Below are 18,627 nucleotides of genomic sequence, written 5' to 3' on the forward strand. Positions count from 1 at the left end.
TCCATTAACCAAAAAACATATTGAACTTTTTTTTTTAATGGCATTTACTTTAGCATCAGTATAGAATCACATTCAGCTTCAAACTTATATAAAATTCACTCACGCAGTATATTGTAGTTTTTTTTTTTTAAACAATAACCATGCGCTTGTAAAAAAAACAAAAAAACAATACCAATTTTGAACACTAGATGGTCTCCTAACTCAGAAGTAAGAAGTAACTGTTTACAATCACAATATTAGTAGTAAAATCAAAGTATTTCCCTCAATTCGTAGTAAAATATGTTTATGCTAAACATGCTCACTTGATACTGTCATTTTTTTTATTATTGTGACTGAAGCTGGTGTTGAAGAAATCCATTTTCAGGTTTTTATTTTGGTATTAAATTGTTTATGGTTTGTTTATGTGATGTAGTAACGGGAGGCTGCCACAGGGTGGCACCCTTTTACAGTTTAATTTAAGTTCACGAACACCTTTTTTTTCTTTTTAACCCACTCACACACGTGGCCTACTTCTTGTAGGCCACATACATGGGCCTCTCCCAGACGGAGGATCGAACCCACGCCAACCGGCACCAAAGGCAAGTGACGGTTCCACTGTTCCACCTGGAGCCCAACCACCTTATTACGTTTTTGTCCCTCTGAATACGCCGTGATGTCGGCAGTGTGTGGGGCGTCCATCTTGGGTCAGTTTCTTTTTGATTTGGAATAGTGTTTGTCACGACTATGGAGTTAATTATGGTGCAAAAGTAACTCGTAAAAAAAAAAATTGTACCTGTAGGAAAAAAAAATAAATAATAATAATAATACATATATATATATATATATATATATATATATATAAGTAACTGGAGGCTGCCACAGGGTGGCACCCTTTTACAATTTAATTTAATTTACAAGTAGCTTGTTTTCTTTATGTCCCTCTGGAGACGCCGTAATTTTTACTGTGTTTGGGTGGGCGTCCATCTTGGGTCAGTTTCTTTTTGATTTGGAATAGGTGAGCATGTTTGTCTCGACCATCCATTTTATATCTTTGATTTAATAGATCATCCAGGGTTTTTGTTCAATTATTCTTGTTGTTAATGTGTGTTAACTTGTTTATTTAGTGTGCAGGAGTGAGATTGGAAATATTAGTTACTTTAATTGCTGTGGTTTGTGTTGCGTGAGTGAGCGCTTGTTGCTTTGCTAAATTATACTGTGTATTACTTGGATTTCGCTGTGTAATTGTAATGACAGTTACTTTTTGATTTGGAATAGGCGATTAAAGCGAAATCATCTCAGCCACATTCCGATACCTGTGCTGTCTCTCTCCGCACCACAACACATCCCCAATATCACAACGCAGACTTCAGGCCTCAGTATGCTTCTGCGAGAGGCTCGCGTGGAGGCGTCACGTTGGAGCTCCGCTCGTGCGTTTGCCTTCCGACTTGTGCGCAATACACATCACAATACACATCGGTGTCTGCTGGAGTTCACACCAAGTCCCGCTGTCGCTATGGCTGGGCCGCCACAGAGTGGCGATTCCTCTGCATTTTATGACGGATTCAGGAAGTTCAATTTAATTCAGAAACACGAAACAAAGCCGGGGGGAGAGTAAGTTCATCACCGTGGCAATTAATTATTGCCAATTTGCACCGGTGTCGGCCGTAAACTCTCCAAAACACAACAGCCAAGCGCTTAGCGAACACAGTTTTTTTTTTTTTTTAAGTTATTGTTGTTTTCCGCCTCTTGTCCCAGGCACATATCCACATGCACAGCCGTGGTCTCCGAGCAGGAAGTCGATTTGCGCCGCCAGTTGCCTTCACGGAAACTATCTGGGCGGGGGGCGGGGAGAGAGAGAGAAAAAAAGAAAAAACGCCATCGAACGGACCAATCAGAAACGAGCTACGCCCCGCCATCTACGGCGTTCAAGGATTGGCGACGTGTGCACGGCAGCCGGCCACGAGCGACGCGGCACTTAAAATTCATGGCTCGCGTCGATCATGTGACCTACGGCGATCATCAACGCGAGAGCAAACGTGGAGGCATAAATTAGGCTTTCGCCAGTGCGCAGGGGCCGGTGCAGCACTCCATGGGTTATATATATATATATATATATATATATATATATATATATATATATATATATACGTACATTTTTTTGTACCTGTAAAAAAAAAAAAAAACATAGTACCTGTAAAATGGAAAATGTGTACTAAAAAACCGAAACAAATTGTGTGTAAAAAAAAAATGTAAAAAACAAATGTAGGTAAAAAAAAAAATTGTACGTATAAAAAAAATTGTACATGTAGAAAGAAGTGTAAATTTGTATCTGTAAAAATCATGATTTGTACCTGTAGAAATGACAACTTGTAGACAACTTGAAATCACCACTATGAATCACAAGTGTTTTTTTTCTGCTGCTGTCCAGTCATGTGACCTTTGCACCATATCTTGCGCTACAGATGTAGCAGAATGATTCGCACTCGTAGAGCTCAAATCAAATCAAATCAAACTTTATTTATATAGCACTTTTCATACATTCAAATGCAACTGAAAGTGCTGAACAAGTAAAACATCCATAATACAATATAAAAAGAAAAAGCCGTCCGTCATTTGTACTCGTAGAGAAGGGGGCCGGCTCTGGAGAATTTGGGGTTGGGCTGAAGCGCAACCTCACCTCATTGGTTCAGCGAACGACAGTGGGTTGATCTCAAAAGAGGTCACGTACTCTCCTTAGTATGCACGAGGTCCGGAATCCCAAACAAACAAGAGTAGCGACACCATATATGGTCATTTTGGAAGAAGAGGACGTCGCAGGCGTGAAAATTTCAACGTGTTTCAATATACCAACACAGTGTGGAACAGCTTAAACCTTGGTTGACATACAGAGACCTCTAAGTGGACAAAAAGAAAGCTTTATAAGCTTTAAAGCTTTAAATCCACATTGGATTTAAATGGAAACAACTACAATGGAATTGAAGTGCAGACTTTCAGCTTTATTTCAAGGGGTTGAACAGAAATATATGATTAAGCATGTAAAGTAAAATGGTACTTTTGAATATTTTGTTGAGAATCCTTAATGACTGCCTGAAGTCTGGAACCCATGGACATCATCAAACGCTAGCTTTCCTCCTTAGGGATGCTTTGCTAGGCCTTGACTGCAGCTGTCTTCACTTGTTGTATCTTTGAACGTCTTTCTGCCTTAAGTTTTGCCGTGAGAAAGTGAAATGCATGCTCGATTGGTCACAGATCGAGTGATTAACTCGACCATTGAAGAATATTCCACTTCTTTGCTTTAAAAAACTCTTGGGTTGCTTTTGCAGTATGTTTTGGATCATTGTCCATCTCTACGATGACGCACCGTCCAATCAACTTTGCTGCATTTGGCTGAATCCGAGCATAAATGATATCCCTATACACTTCCGAATTCATCGGGCTGCTTCTTTGTGTCTTTTGCCATATCATCTAAAAACACAAGTGAGCAAGTGCCATTGAAAGCCATGCATGTCCATGCTATCACACTAACGCCACCATGTTTACAGAAGATGTGGTGTGCTTTGGATCATGAGCTGTTCCAATTCTTCTCCAAACTTTCTTCTTCTCATCATTCTAGTACAGGTTGATCTTAGTCTCATCTGTCCAAAGAATGCTGTTCCAGACCTGGACTGACTTCATCAGGTGTTTTTTGGCAAAGTCAATTCTGGCCTTTCTATTGTTGAGGCTGACTATGGTTTGCACCTTGTGGTGAATCCTTTGTATTTCCTCTCATGATGATATGGTAAAAGACATATGCAGCCCGATGAATTCTGAAGTGTATAGGGATATCATTTCTGCTCGGATTCAGCCAAATGCAGGAAAAAGTTGATTGGACGGTGCGTCACCGTAGAGATGGACAATGATCCAAAACCTACTGATGGCAAAGAAGTGGAATATTCTTCAATGGTCGAGTTAATCACTCGATCTGTGACCATTCGAGGATGCATTTCACTTTCTCACGGCAAAACCTAAGGCAGAAAGACGTTCAAAGATATGTAACAACTATGGCCTATGGCCCAGTCTACCCTCTAATTTTTTTTTTTTTAAAGTTTGCTTCTTCTAAAGCAAATTCTCTGCAGTTGCATAAATATTCCACTGCCCAGACAGGATCTAAGCTTGGTTAGCTCTGCAGGTGGTCACCCAACCACCAACAAAGCTCTTTTGAAGCCGCTGACCAGGTGACAAAGGAATTTATGCGTCTGCCGAAGGAGTGTATTCAAGCCCGTCTTCTCGGAGCCCGAGAAACGCCTTCAATGAATTGGAATATACAAACGACTGATCAAAGGAATGTTTATGAAGTTTCTTATCAACCAGGGGGGACTCCCTGGCGTCACCCCTAGGGGGGGCACTCCTGGAACGTCTAGATGGAGCAACAGCACCGTCAAGTGGTGAAACTTGGAACTATCCTTAGTGACAATTCATACAAGCAACCGCATTTTTACACATTTATACCATGATAATTCTTGACAGATAACTGAACTACGAATGATTCATGTTATATCTTTGTGTGTATGAACGTCCTATTTCATTTGTACTCCATAAGGAATGGAAGGTAATCAATATCTTTCAGTTCAGTCAGATTAGGCTCAAGTAGAAATTACCTCACAAGTTGGTTTATGATGCATTAATTACGATGTGTTAAACGGGTTGTGTGGTGAAACAGATTTGCCAGACTGACCAAATTTAATGCCAAATTATTAATCCCTTTAATAATTTTTTTTTAAGTCTGCGTGAGCGAACAGAAAGGGTGTGCCACCCCTTACTGAAGCCCCGCCCATAGACTAAAAAGACGAGGGGACCCCCTCACTTTCTCTCTCTTCCAACTTCGCTCCTCAAACATCATCTTCCGATCGCTCTCTACCTGCAAGTTTCCCATCCTGCTCGAACTCTTTGTTCCAAGAAACTTGCCAAACACGTGGCCCCTTTTTATTTCCTGGCAGCAACCGTTGCCACGAGAGCAGACACTCGCTCCACGCCACGCCAAAGCAGGTGCAAACTACAACGCTGACCCCAAAGACTCTTTTACTTTTTTTTTTCCTTTTTTTTTTTTTTTCTTCCACCATCGGTGATTGCCCGCCAGCGGCGAGCTCGGCCCCGGGGTACACTTGCCACGTACCGCCGGACTCAAGGTTGTTGCACCTAAACCGCCCAGCACCTCACCTGCTATTCGGTGGCGCCCCGCCGCGGTGCTAGCTCACCTCCAAAGGCTGACCTTCCCCGTACGCAGGCGCGTAGCGGACCGAGCTCCAACACCTGGAATCGGACAGCTCTCCGGCAGAACCAACCTCGCCGGAGAATCAACCTCGCCGAGTCGCCGACCAATCAAGGGACGAGCCACGCAACTACGTCAGCCCCCGAGCGGCTTCCTTGCTCACCTGTGGAATAGCCCCTTTTTTGATTTTTCTTGCCTTTTGGAACGAACATTGACTATTTTTCCCCCTTTTTCACAAGACCTTTTTGCTCGTTCGACGCAAACGATTCTCGTAAGTGTGCGTTTGATTTCTAACTCGGCGTATCCACTGTGTGCAACTTACGTTTGAAACATATCATAGATCTGGCAGGTCAAATTTCTCTTTTCCCTGTTTCCTTATTCATTCGCATTCCTTCCTTATTTTCATTAGCTTTATTTTATTTCTTTTCTTCTGACGGTAGAATAGTTAGATAGCCGGTGTTTTGATTCTGTAGTGTAGCAATCGTGAATAAATGCATGTTTTATTAACTCTATTCCTCCTAAGTCATCTGTGTTTCCGAGTGGATTATTATTCTTTTGTTAGTACAACGAACCACTGAATTTCGAGTGTGGCGACTTTAGATTATAAATGACTGATTAAGGAAGGATTTTGGTCGTTGTTTGCTCCTGTTAACCCAAAGCAAAACCAACGTGGTGCCCCTAGAGGTTATCGAGGTAAATATAATTTACCTCTGTAACGTCCAGATTATTAATTCGTCCAAAAGACGACCCAATTATCGCTACAGATACAACAACTGAAGACAGCTATAAAGGCCTAGCAAAACATCCCAAAGGAGGAAAGCCAGCATTTGGTGATGTCCATGGGTACCAGACTTCAGGCAGTCTGCAAAGGATTCGCAACAAAATATTCAAAAGTACCATTTTACTTTACGTTATGTTTTTTTTTTTTTTTTGTTTGTTTGTTTTTTGTTTTTGTTTTTCTTAAAGAGCTCAGAATTGTTCATTCGGTAGTCTTACCGATTCAACGTCTTATCATCATTGGTCTTTTTTTGTTTTTGTTTTTTTTGTGTGTGCGTGCGTTTGCGTGTGTGCGTTTGCGTGCGTGCGTTTGCGTGCGTGCGTGTGCGTGCAAATACGTATAAATTTATACTCATTAATTCACCTAAAGCCTTGTAAATATCCCATTACCCTTCGCCTTAACCAGGTACTTCAGAATCTTGCCAGAGTTGTGAGGTTTAAATGGTCAGGAGACCAGAGAAAAGGTCAGAAAAAAATAAAGAGAAAAGAAAGATAAATCAAAGTGAAATCCAGCACCGACCAAACACTTCCTGCCTTCCCCATGATTACAAAATCAAAGTCTTACGCCAATACCGGAAGCCTCTAAATTCCAGCAAATTTAGCGAGATCTCAAGAGACCAGAGGAAAAACTAAAGAGAGGAAGGAGGGAAGGATCGATAAGGCAGAGTGAGATCCATAGAAGCCAGTACATCCAATCCATCAAAGTGAAATCCAGCACCAACAAAACCCCTCCTGCGTGGTTACAAAACCAGTCTTATGCCAACCCCAGAAACCTCAAACTTCCAATAAATTGAGATCTCAAGTGACCAGAGGAAAAACTAAAGAGAGGAAGGAGGGAAGGATAGATAAAGCAAAGTGAGATCCACAGACACCAGCACCCACTGATTCAAGGGGCTGTGGGAGGGAGAGGCTACTTCTGTTGAGTTTCAGTAGATGCTGGTGCGACGGATCTGGCATGCATAAGGACCCCCACCAAAGAAAGAAGCCGTCAACCGCGGTCCAGCAAAGCGAGCACCGACGCCCCCCCCCCCCCCCCCCCCCCCCCCGAAATCCCCAGGCCGCGGCAGCACCAAGGCCACCCCCAAGCCACCCGAGCGGACACCGGTCGGCGAGCCGACCCAGACGCCCGGAACACCCCCGCCCCAGCCCCGGCCCACACCCCCGAGCCCAAGGCCGCAGAACGAGGCCCAGCGGGCCCCCACAGCGCCCCACCGGTCCCCAGCCCCCATCCCCCCACGACCCCCCCGCACCCCACCCAAACCCGCCACCCACCACGACCCAGGCCCCACCACCCCCGGCCCCCAAACCCCCGAACACACCCCGACCCCCAACACCCAACCCCCCACCCACCCATACCTCCACCCCCCCAAACAAGACCCCCCCCCCTCCGCGACGACCGCCAACCCCCCCGCGAACCCGGCCCCCCGCGAGCCCCCCCCCACCCCCGGAAACCGGCACCGGGCAGCAGCGCAGAGAGGGAAAACGTGCCCACCCCACCTCCAGCCGTGCGAGAGTAGCACAGCGGCGGGAGGGGGGAAGCAGAGGAGGAAGCACCAGGGGAAAAGGCGGAACACCAGAACACCGAGCCCGGTGGGGAGAGGCCCCGGTCGTCACGCCAGCGTACTAGTGACACGGAACCCTGTTACTGAGTCCGCCAGCTCGCCGACTGGCGAGCTCTACCCTTACACTGAGAATGTGGCCCCACCCAGTGTATATACAAGTGTGTGCGTGTGGTGCATTAAAATTGGGAGCAGGTGAGTCGGAGCAGAGGGAAAAAATTTCCCCTACTCCGACACACCCGCATCCCCCCCCAAAAAAAGGAGGGACAAAGTGGTGGGGCAGGGACACAGATGGGGGGGACCACAGCGCTGCCAGGCACTGCAGTCCATCCCCTCTGAAGGCTCCCCGCCCCAACTCACCCCTCCCCTTGGACATGAAGTGCATTAAAATTGGAGGGGAGTTGAAGGGTGAAGACGGTGTTTCCACCCTTCCCCACCCCACCAAGAAATGTGTTGTGTGCCCTATGTGTATATTTACAAAGTGTATAGTGCAAAACTAGTGAAGTGAGTAAGAGGAGCGACCAGCGGGGCCTCACCCAACCCGGCGGGTGTAGGTGGCACGCCCGTCCCCCAGCACCCCCCACCCGCCCCCCACCCCACCCATCTGGCACCACAATAGGCGGACCGCCAGCGCAGCAGGGCTACTGGACAGCCCACCGGCTACCGGAGCCCGCCCGGGGCGCCAGGAGTTCTACCGGAGTGGGGCAGGCCTCAAACCCCCGCCCGGCCCCCGGAGCCCAACGCCCGGGCCGGGGAGGGAGCCCCAGGCCCAGGGAGAGGGAGGGGGAGGGGGCGGGGGGCAGACAGGGAAGGGGGGAGGGGGAAGCGGGGGGAAGACGACAAGAAGGCGAAAGGGCGGCTGCAGGGCAGGAGGGGGGGGGAGGGCGACAAGGGAAAAGGGACCGGGAGGCAGAGGAGGATGGGCGGAAGGAGGCGAGGAGGGAGAGGCGACGGGGGGGAGGAAGGGGGAGGGGAGAGGGAGCCACGGGGCACACCAGAGGCCCACCGGGGGCCCAGGGAGCGGCCAAGACGCAACCGCTACCGAGCAGACAACGGGGGGGGGCAGAACCACCCCCGCCCGACCACGGGGGACGGCGTCAAGAAAATTGACTAATTAGCATGCAGTAACACCAAGTGTTGATGCTTAGTGCCCACTAGAAATAAATCTTAAGGAGTTAGTGAGTATAGTGTCGTATAGTGTGGTGTGCTCGAGCCCACTAGCAGCAACTAGGTTCCTGACTATATAAAAATAAAAACAATCAGATACAAAATACCAAATACAGAAGCAGCGAAAACAGAAGTTGTAACGATGTGGTGGCTCTCGTTAACAGGCAGAATCTTGGCAGGATTAAGTTGCCAAATTAAGATTAAAATATTCTATGTACATAGACCATATTTGTTTAAATCTTGATACTTGATTTTTATTTAAGGCAGAGATTTTTTCCATTGAGATATAATTTATTAGTAAGTTTAACCAGTGGTCGATATTTAGAGATTGTTTATTTTTCCAATTGACAAGGATTATTTTTTTAGCAATAGTAAGGACTATAAATATAGATTGGGATTGTTTACATGGTAGCTCAGTTATTGTTAAGTCACCTAGTAAACACAATCTTGGAGATAAAGGAAGCCTACAGTTTAACCCTTGTGCCTTGGAATCAGTGACACGCTCTAAGAATAAATTTTAGCCAAATAAGTAATTCTACTTTGAGGTGTGATAACTAAGTCAATTTTTAACATTTTTTTTTATTTCAACCACTCAAAATGTTCATTGGCATCAGAACTATCCATACATATGAAGTTTTTTTTTTTTTTTTTATGTATTCCCCCCTCTTAGGACAATACAAGCCCAAAGAATGGACTATGAAGAAAACGAACTGTGCTGTATACATGTATAAAAAATAAATAAAAAATTAATACTTCATATGACATAATTAGAGCTTCGAATAAGGCAATAAGTTATAACAACAATTTTTTCAATGCATGCCAAATTTTTTGACAATGGCAATTTAATGCAAAACACCCTGGAAAAGTAAATTTTAGCCAAATAAGTAATTCTACTTTGAGGTGTGATAACTAAGTCATTTTTTAATATTTTTTTTTCTTTCAACCACCCAAAATGTTCATTGGCATCAAAACTATGCATAAATATAGTATATTTATTTATTATTATTATTTCCCCCCGCCATAGGACAACAGAAGCCAAATAATAGATTATGAAGAAAATTAACTGTGTTGTATATATGTATAATAAATAAATAAATTTGAATCTTTCATATGACATAGTTAGAGCATCAGGCAACACGGTAGCTTTGATAGAAAACTTTGGGGAAAAAAGTACTTTTTGTGGGGCTCCGGAGCGGCACCGGGACCCCTCCGTGACTTTAGCCGCAAATTGTGTTTGTTTTTCGGATACAGGAAGGCCCGATTTACACCCCCGTATCCGGCGTCGCACTTCAACGAGCCACGTATCTCTTGTGCTCACGGTTCCAGATATGTGTCAGATATGTGTAATTTTCCCCGTAGGACGTACGGTTACAAATAACGGAAAGAAAAAGCTCCATTACACCGATCCGTCCGTTTACTTTACCCGGAAATCGTGCGTGTTTTTCGGACAAATTTACATCGCCTGTATCCAATTGTATCCGGCGAACGGAAGTCAACACAGCGACGAGCTACATACCGTTCGGAAGCTACACGTCCCCCGCGGCATTCCAGGACGTGCTCATATGTTCGTTTATGTTTATTTTGTAGAAGTACTTACTTGCCAACTTGCATTTGCAGCTTTTTGTGTCTCCGATCGCCGTTCTTTTCTTTCTTTTCCTGAGATCCACGAAGCTCATGTCTCGTGCACGTTAGCCTCTTAGCACGTTAGCACTTTGTTGTGAATACAAACTAGCCGAATAAAAATCGAAGCTTAGCACTTTCACACGTAGAAATGCAACGGCCAGATAAGATAACCGACGAGGAATTCATCTCGACAACCGTTACATGTTACACTTCATAAGTTGCAAAAAAAACCGTTTTTTTTGTTTTGTCTTATCCCTAATGGTTATTGTTTCCACCGATCCATACTCCTTGCCATGTTTTGAAGAATGCACGAAGGGAAATACGTCACCTCCACGTTGCACGCACGTTTGGCCACAATGGCACGCCTGCCCCCTGCAGCCTTGGCGAGCAAATGTCAATGCTCGGCTGTTCAAAATGGATGATCGAACTGTGCATGCGTGTGGAATATGCACGCTATTAATTCTGAAGTTCTGAAGTGAAGAAAGAGAAAAAAAAAAAAATAACAGCCTTCACACACTGAGGAAAACCGCTGTATTGCAACGACTAACAGTGGCTCATTTTGGGGAATAAAAACGACAACGAGCATTGCCATTCGACCCCTCCCACTAGGGAACGTGCTTCCCACGTCCATGCAGACAAAAAAACAGCATATCCCAACACGAAACATAAGTCAATAGCTCGCAATACCTTTTTCTGCACAAAAATATAAGTGGCGCGCGTGTACGCGCATCCACGAACACGCACGCGCGCCCACTAACGTGCACGCGCATCCACTAACATCCTGTCGAATGCACAATCAGTAAAAAGCACGAAGAAATAAGTCTGTGTGGAATATGGTGTGCTGGAATCAGTGCGGCGTTTGCAAGGAAAATCATTAATTGGCCTCTACCGCCACCTGGTGGATTTGGGGTGCAAAATCTTTCTCATGCCCATGGCACCGTCGAGGAATGTCCATAGAAGGATTTCATGCAGAAATCACGGAAATTGCAATAAAATACATGCAGTGTCCAATCGGTCCAAAAATGTCACTTATAATGTACATTAATGTTACGCGGCTGGCTAAATCCGATTCCAGGGATATTATGATTGTTATCTCCCTCATGCAATGGCTGAGAAATGTTGGCACACTCGCATTTTGACGGTCCCCCAGTTTTCCAAAACCGTGGCTCATTTTTTTTTTTTTTTTTTTTTCCCCCTGCACAATCAAAACCTAATTTACATAATTGGCTAAGCAAATTGCACGAGGGTTAATATATCAGCGAGCTTTTCCAAGATTTTAGTCCAGAAATACAGCACTGGAGTACATGACCATAAAGCGTGAAGATAAGTATCGGCAGTGTTTTGTGAGCACTGGAGACAAATGTTGGAGTCAGAGAGTCCCATTTTTTTCATCATATATTGTGTAATATATGTTCTATGAAGTATCTTATATTGGATAAGTTGCAAATTTGTCTGTTTGGTCATTTTAAATACATTTTCACAGATTTGGGTCCAAAAGTCTGGTTCCGGAACTATAGACAAGTCTTTTTCCCATTTTAAAGTTGGTAAATACGTTTTATTTGTGTATAAATTTACGTTATGTTTATGGGCCCAATTACTTTTGAGCCCCTGGAAGAAGGAGCATTTGCATAAAAATAGCTACAATTCCTACATGCTTAATCATATATTTCTGTTCAACCCCTTGAATTAAAGCTGAAAGCCTGCACTTCAATTCCATTGTAGTTGATTCCGTTTAAATCCAATGTGGTGGCATGCAGTGCCAAAATCATGAAAATTGTGTCACTGTCCAAATAGTTTTGGGCCTGTATGAGCGCATAGAAATAACTTAGTTATCTCACATGCACCTTCTTTTGAATGTGGGAATACCCTGAGGAAACCCGCCGTGCTCCCCCAAATGTCAAATCATCTTCAAATAAAAAAGAATGACTTTTGTTTGTGTTCTCACCTTTAAGAATTCTAATCTTTTGTCTCCCATTCAGATATCTGAGATCAGCTTTGCGGGTGACAGGTTGCAGAGTGAGCAGGATCCGGGCTATCACTTGCTGTGAGTGGTCAAGCCTTCGCTGTCATTGCTGAGCACTTTCCACAGCTTGTGTTGAAGGTATTATGATAGCATTTGCCAAATTGAGTATTCCATGTCCTGCCATGACAATTACTGGATGTTATACTTTGCCTCTCCTCATGGTGGTGCTTCAGTTCTTTCTGAGAGCAACCGTGTTTGCCCGCATGACTCCAGACCAGAAGACTCATCTGGTGCAAACCCTGCAGAGCATCGAGTCAGATTATTTATGTATTTTCAAAGGATATGTATTTCATTAATTATTAATTTATATGTGTGCTATCTTATTTAGATATCTGTTTTATTTTTCAATCAATCTGTCTTTTTTTTTTTTTTTTTTATCATGCAGCTACACTGTCGGGATGTGTGGGGATGGTGCTAATGACTGTGGGGTGAGTGTTCTTTTTAATTTCTTTTTAAATTCATTGTCGCTGTGAGTTTACTTTGCCTGGAAGCTGATTTGTGAGTTCACAAGCCCCCGAGAATCAATCTTGTCCGGAGCTCGATTTGCTCGAGCCACGCCACTAGTATCGTTGACCAAATCCAAAGCAACGGTGTGTTTGGGGGCGGGATATGCGGCTGTGACGAAAACATGACGCTCAAGGCCGCAACAAACAGGGTTTTCGCAGTTGACAAACGGCTTGATTAAAATATCGTTTTATTTAAGATGCTGTTTTCACGCATATTTACATTGCAAATGCTTAGCTGTCAATACCCCATCAGTCTCATGCACGATAAAGAAGCACATGAATGAAAGCGCAGAATCGGTCAAGTTTTAGAAGATGGTCACATGGGCTCTTAGAGTGCTGCTGCCCTCTTGTGGGTAAATGTGAAATTGTATTTAGCATGTAATTTATACATTGGAAGGCCACATGTTATTAATTTTACGATAGTTGCTGCTGGTCAGATAAAATTTGACCATGGGCCGCATTTGGCCCGTGAGCCGGACTTTGGACATGTCTTGGTTTAGTGTGTTTGTGAATTTGGTAGAAGTTCTACACCTCCCTGGGCGTTCTGGCACACTAAGGAGACGCATCCCTTGGCACTTCTCCAATTTGGTAACAAAAAGTAGAAGAGATTTAAGACTTGGTAAAACCACATCTGTCTTGTGGTGCAGGTGGTGTAACAACACAATATTGGTGGATTTGATCAAGGCGCAGTCAGACAGATAATGCGCTCCACGGCCGTGTATGGTGGAAGTCTTAGTATTCACTCAAATCAGGACATTGGAATTTTGGTTAGAAGACCTCATCAATTCTGCTAACATACCTGTGAGGAAGCAAAACCTGGAGACTCAGAGTTAGGTTCTGCTATCTCTTGAGGGTGACCAGTGGTTGAAAAGCTCCTCGGTTGGATGAGTTCTGGTTGACATGTCTGCAACATTGGGTGGATTTAGGGATTAGCAATCTGGGGTGTGGTCCCCTTTTAAAGGGGCCTGGAGGTTGTGTTCCAACACAATCCGGGGGTTTCTGAGAGGTCCATCGGAAAGTCCAATCTTAGATTAGATTGCCTAGATTAGATGTGGAGTAGTTTTCATCCCAGCCCACTTCTATACCCTCACCACGGTTCTGGAAGTTTACCCCACCAGTCTACACCTGCTTCATGGATTTAGAGAAGGTGTTTGGCCATGTTTTATGGGGAGTCCTGTGGGGCGGCTGGGGGAATCAGCATATCCAAAACTAACCGTAGGCTTAACCCTGGTCCTCAGTTAGAAAAGGCTGGAGTCCACTGTTTGGGATTGGGGTGAGATCCTGCCACAAGTGGAATAATTCAAGTATTTTGGGGATGAGTTCACCTGTGAGGGAAGAATGGGAAGTATGATTGACAGGCAAATTGGTGCAATCTGCAGTGATTGATCTGAAAACCCATTAGCCCTAACTTTTTGCGAATATCATAGTTTAGTTAGTCATAGTTTGGCTTATGGTGCAAGTAGCCATCAATATAGTTTGTTTGCCGTTGATAGACTGCATTCATGGAATTCTCTCTCTCTCTCTCTCTCTCTCTCTCTCTCTCTCTCTCTCTCTCTCTCTCTCTCTCTCTCTCTCATATCTGTCATGCCCTTAAGAAGGCTCACAGTGGTGGCGATCTATGTGAGCTGGAGGCTTCTGTGGCTTCCCCCTTCACCTCAACCATCCCAAACATCTCCTGTGTGCCCAACCTCATCAAGTAGTACACACAAATGAATGAGGCAGCTGTGTTGTTTTATTCTGATGTTTGTTTTTATTTTGTCACTGTCCACAGGGAGGGCCATGCTACTCTTGTCACATCTTTCTGTGTCTTCAAATTCATGGCCCTCTTCAGCCTCATCGTGTTCTTCAGTGTGACTCTGATGTACTCGGTAACTATTCTGCCTCATTTGGGTGTGTTCATTTCTTGTGGCGATGCGATATGATATTACAGCTCACCTGTTTTCTGGGTTTGGTCATGTGACGTTCGCAAGCTGAATCCCCACTATATCATTTTCTCTCTACAGTAAGTGGGAAAAAGGCTGCCCACTGAGATGGATAAAAACGGGTGGATTTTGCTGATTAATTCATATTCCACCAATGCAATAATAATCAGAATACCATGTTTAGATGTTGAACATATAGTAAGGTAACTTTTTGACTTGACTTACCCTTTAAAACATTTTTAAAACCCATAGGCAGTATCTTATTTTGAAATGGCTTGGTCAGAATGATTAAAAAAAAAAAAAAAAACGTGTCACAATACTGCCTACGGGCTACAATCAATTTTTCTAAATTCTTGTTCTTGCACTGTGAGTTCTTTTAGTAATTTTTATAAACTTATTTTCATTTATTTTCCTTTTACACGTAATTAACTCTTTTGCAAATGTTTTTTGTTGTACTTTTAGTTATGTGAAACACATTTAGTTACCTTGTGTATGAAATGTGCTATATAAATAAAGCTGCTTTGCAATATGCTGAAGATCAAAGAGTGTTTTTTTCTGACACGGACATGAAACATTCAGAGACATATGTCAAATTAATTTCATTCATAGAAGTTAACCTCTCTACTATTAATAGTAATATACTATTTAATGTTTCAATGCATATTGTGAGTAGATGCTTCTGTGTGTCTGATGTGATCTATGTCTTCTGCAGGTTGACGTCAACTTTGTAAACCTTCAGTTTATGTTTATAGACTTTGTCATTGGTACATTTGTCACCTTTACAAGTGAATAAAACTGATACATACAGTGATACATATTCATCTAATTTATTTTATGCGTGATGTGAAATGATGAAGTTGAATCCTTTTTCAACTGAATGATGTTTTATTCCCCCCTTCTTCCTATGTTAAGTGAGCCTGAACCCTGCGTGGAATACGCTGGTCCGGCGTCCACCCCCTAAACCTCTGCTTTCTGGACAGTGGCTCTTCTCAATTTTATCTCAGACCCTCAATTGCATGCTCTTCCAGTTTATGGCATTCTTCTTAGTACAACAACAACTTTGGTATCAGACACCTGAGTCAATGTGAGTAACATTTCATGAGCTAATGTCTCAAATTCTCAAACACATCAAAATATCATTCTGAATATTTGAGTTTTGTAAGTAGTGCATATTTCTATGCCATATTGATAAATGAGAATTGAGATGGATTTTTCCACTGTTATAGTACCTGCAATGGATCCAACTTCAGTGACACTTACAGCCTCAATGAAACTGAAGCTGAAGACACGCGTATCTTCAAGAGCTTTGAAAAGAGCTCCGTCTTCTATGTCTCATCCTTCCAGTACTTGATTGTAGCCATCGTCTTCTCCCAAAGAAAACCCTTCAGACAACCAAGCTATAAAAATTGTAAGTTACAGAAAAGAAACCTCTATGGATTTTAAACCAGTGTCATACCTCATGGAATTTGAATCTACACTATGACAGGCTTCAAGCAAATCTTCTCCCCACTGTTTATAGTTGTGATGGGGCCCTTCAGATCTTGACTCCGACCGTCAATGGGGAGAGTACTTTGAAGACCTCCTCAATTCCACAAGCACACCTTCCAATAGGCACGAAGAGTCTGGAGACTCAGATCTCTGGGTTAGAAGTTGCCGAGGTGGTTAACAAGCTGCTTGGTGGCAGAGATCTTGGGGGTGAATGAGATCTGTCCGGAGTTCCGAAAGGCTTTTAATGTCGTGAGGCTGTCCTGCATGGTTGACATGCTTCTGTAACAATGCATGGACCTCGAGGATAGTGCAGGTCCCCCTTTTTAGAAGGTGGCCAGGAGATTGTGTTCAAAAAATAGTGGGATCACACTCCTGAGCCTACCTGTTAATGTCTATTCAAATAGCTACAGAGAAGCGTCCATGAGTCTCAAATTCTCAGATTCAGGAGGAACAGTGGGGTTTTTATCCTGAATCAGCTGGGTTCTGGAGGACGTATGGGAGTTCACTCAACCAGTCAACATATGCTTTGTGGACTTGAATGCCTTTGTGTAGTAGTATGTGTATTTTGGGGGAGTTCTGTGGAGGATGCTGGAGTATGGGGTACTGGATCTTCTAATATGGGCTGTTTGGTCTCTGTATGACTGGTGTCAAAGTTTTATAGTAAATTGGATTTCTTTCCAGTGAGTGCTCTTCCAAAAGCTGCCCTTTGTCACAGTTTCCACTCATGACTTTAATGGAAAGAATTCCTAACCCCAGCCAAAATGTTGAGGGTTCCTTCTGCAGATGATGTGGTTCTGTTGACCCCATAATCTTCAACTCTGGATAGAGCAGTTTGCAGCTGAGTGCGAAGCATTTGGAAGAGGAATCAGCATCTCCAAATCTGAGACCATGGGCCTCAGTCGAATGGTTGGAAATGTCGTGGACGGAATCTGGCTCCAAGTGGAGGAGTTCGAATATCTTGGGTTCTTGGACACAAGTGAGGAGTACATGGAGTGGGACATAGACTGGCAGATTGGTGCATTGCCTGCATATGAAGAAGCTGAGTTGAAAAGAAAAGCTCTCCATTTACTGTCCAATCTCCGTTCCTGTGGGCTGTGACTGAAAGAAGAAGATGGTGGATACAAGCAGCCAAAATGAACTTCCTTTACAGCACATGTGTCAAGATGCAGTCCTCGAGGGCCTGGGTCCTGCATGTTTCGAGGGTTCTCTACTCCAACACACCTGATTAAATGATCAGGATCATTATAAGGTTCCTGTAGAGCTTGCTGATGAGCTTAATATGAATCAGCTGTGTTGAATGTTGACTGGACTTTGACACCACTGCTTTACAGGGTGTCCAGGCTCTTAGAGATAGGTTGAAAAGCTCGGTCACCCGTGACCCGGGAGGGATTCAGTCGAGCTGCTGCTCCTCCACATTGACAGAAAATGACCGAACTGAATCTGTGCCAAGGCTGATTAGACCGGCCTGGATGTTGGTAATTTTGCAAACATGCACAATTTGTCATTTTCTTTGAATGTGGCGCACTCACACCTCCATCTGGTCGCGGAAAAGGACCCAGTGAACTGTGCACGAGTGGGGCAACAACTTGATTTTTGCAATGATTCAGAGGGTAGTTGTCATAGTTATGAATGAATTATGGTGACGCCCACCACACATGTCAATCAATCAATCAAAACACTTTATTTCACTCTTTAAAATAAAAGAAATGAAAGGGGACAGAAAGAAGTAAAACCTGTTTTGTCTGCCCCAAATCAACACACACAAAAAAGAATCAACACAAAATCAATGACGGCAAGCGGTCAAGACGCTTTTGGGGTTACAAATTACAATATTACCAAACAATTCAAAAATAATTCAATTGCATGTCCTTTTATGATATATATTTTTGCAGTAAATATGCTTTTATACATTTTTTTTAAAAATACAAATAGATTGAGAAGATTTTCCTTTACAATCCAAATTGTTCCATAGACTGACACCTTGAGTTGAAATACATCGTTCTTTTTGTTTTGTTCTGTATTTAGGTTTAGAGAAAATGTATATTCCTCTTAATTTATACTCACTTTCCCTTTTTATAAATCTAGTTTGTATATTAACTGGTAGAATTTCACGGTAGGCTTTATACAATATTTTAAGACGGTTAAACTCCATCAAATCATTAAATTTTAAAATCTTTAGTTGTATAAATAATGGATTTGTGTGGTCTCTGTATCCACAACCCAAAATAACATGGATTGCACGTTTCTGTATTAGAAAAATGGGTTCAGTTTTGGCAGCACACCCCCACACTTCAATGCAATAGGTCAGGTATGGAACAATCAATGAATTGTATAA

The 18,627-nt window shown here is 43.4% G+C and overlaps 1 protein-coding gene across 1 annotated transcript; it reads left to right on the top strand.

Annotated features, from left to right (window-relative positions):
• The first annotated feature begins 471 nt into the window (after window positions 1-471).
• LOC144012866 (polyamine-transporting ATPase 13A3-like) lies at window positions 472-17,390 on the top strand. Its single transcript, XM_077511753.1, has 8 exons — window positions 472-578; window positions 12,333-12,454; window positions 12,550-12,629; window positions 12,762-12,804; window positions 14,478-14,578; window positions 14,654-14,750; window positions 15,517-15,589; window positions 17,119-17,390. The coding sequence occupies exons 3-8, from the start codon at window positions 12,580-12,582 to the stop codon at window positions 17,388-17,390; spliced, it is 636 nt and encodes a 211-aa protein (XP_077367879.1). The 5' UTR covers window positions 472-578; window positions 12,333-12,454; window positions 12,550-12,579.
• Window positions 17,391-18,627: the final 1,237 nt, after the last annotated feature.

This window comes from Festucalex cinctus, chromosome 1 (genome assembly GCF_051991245.1).
Source record: "Festucalex cinctus isolate MCC-2025b chromosome 1, RoL_Fcin_1.0, whole genome shotgun sequence".
Classification (NCBI taxonomy): Eukaryota; Metazoa; Chordata; class Actinopteri; order Syngnathiformes; family Syngnathidae; genus Festucalex; species Festucalex cinctus.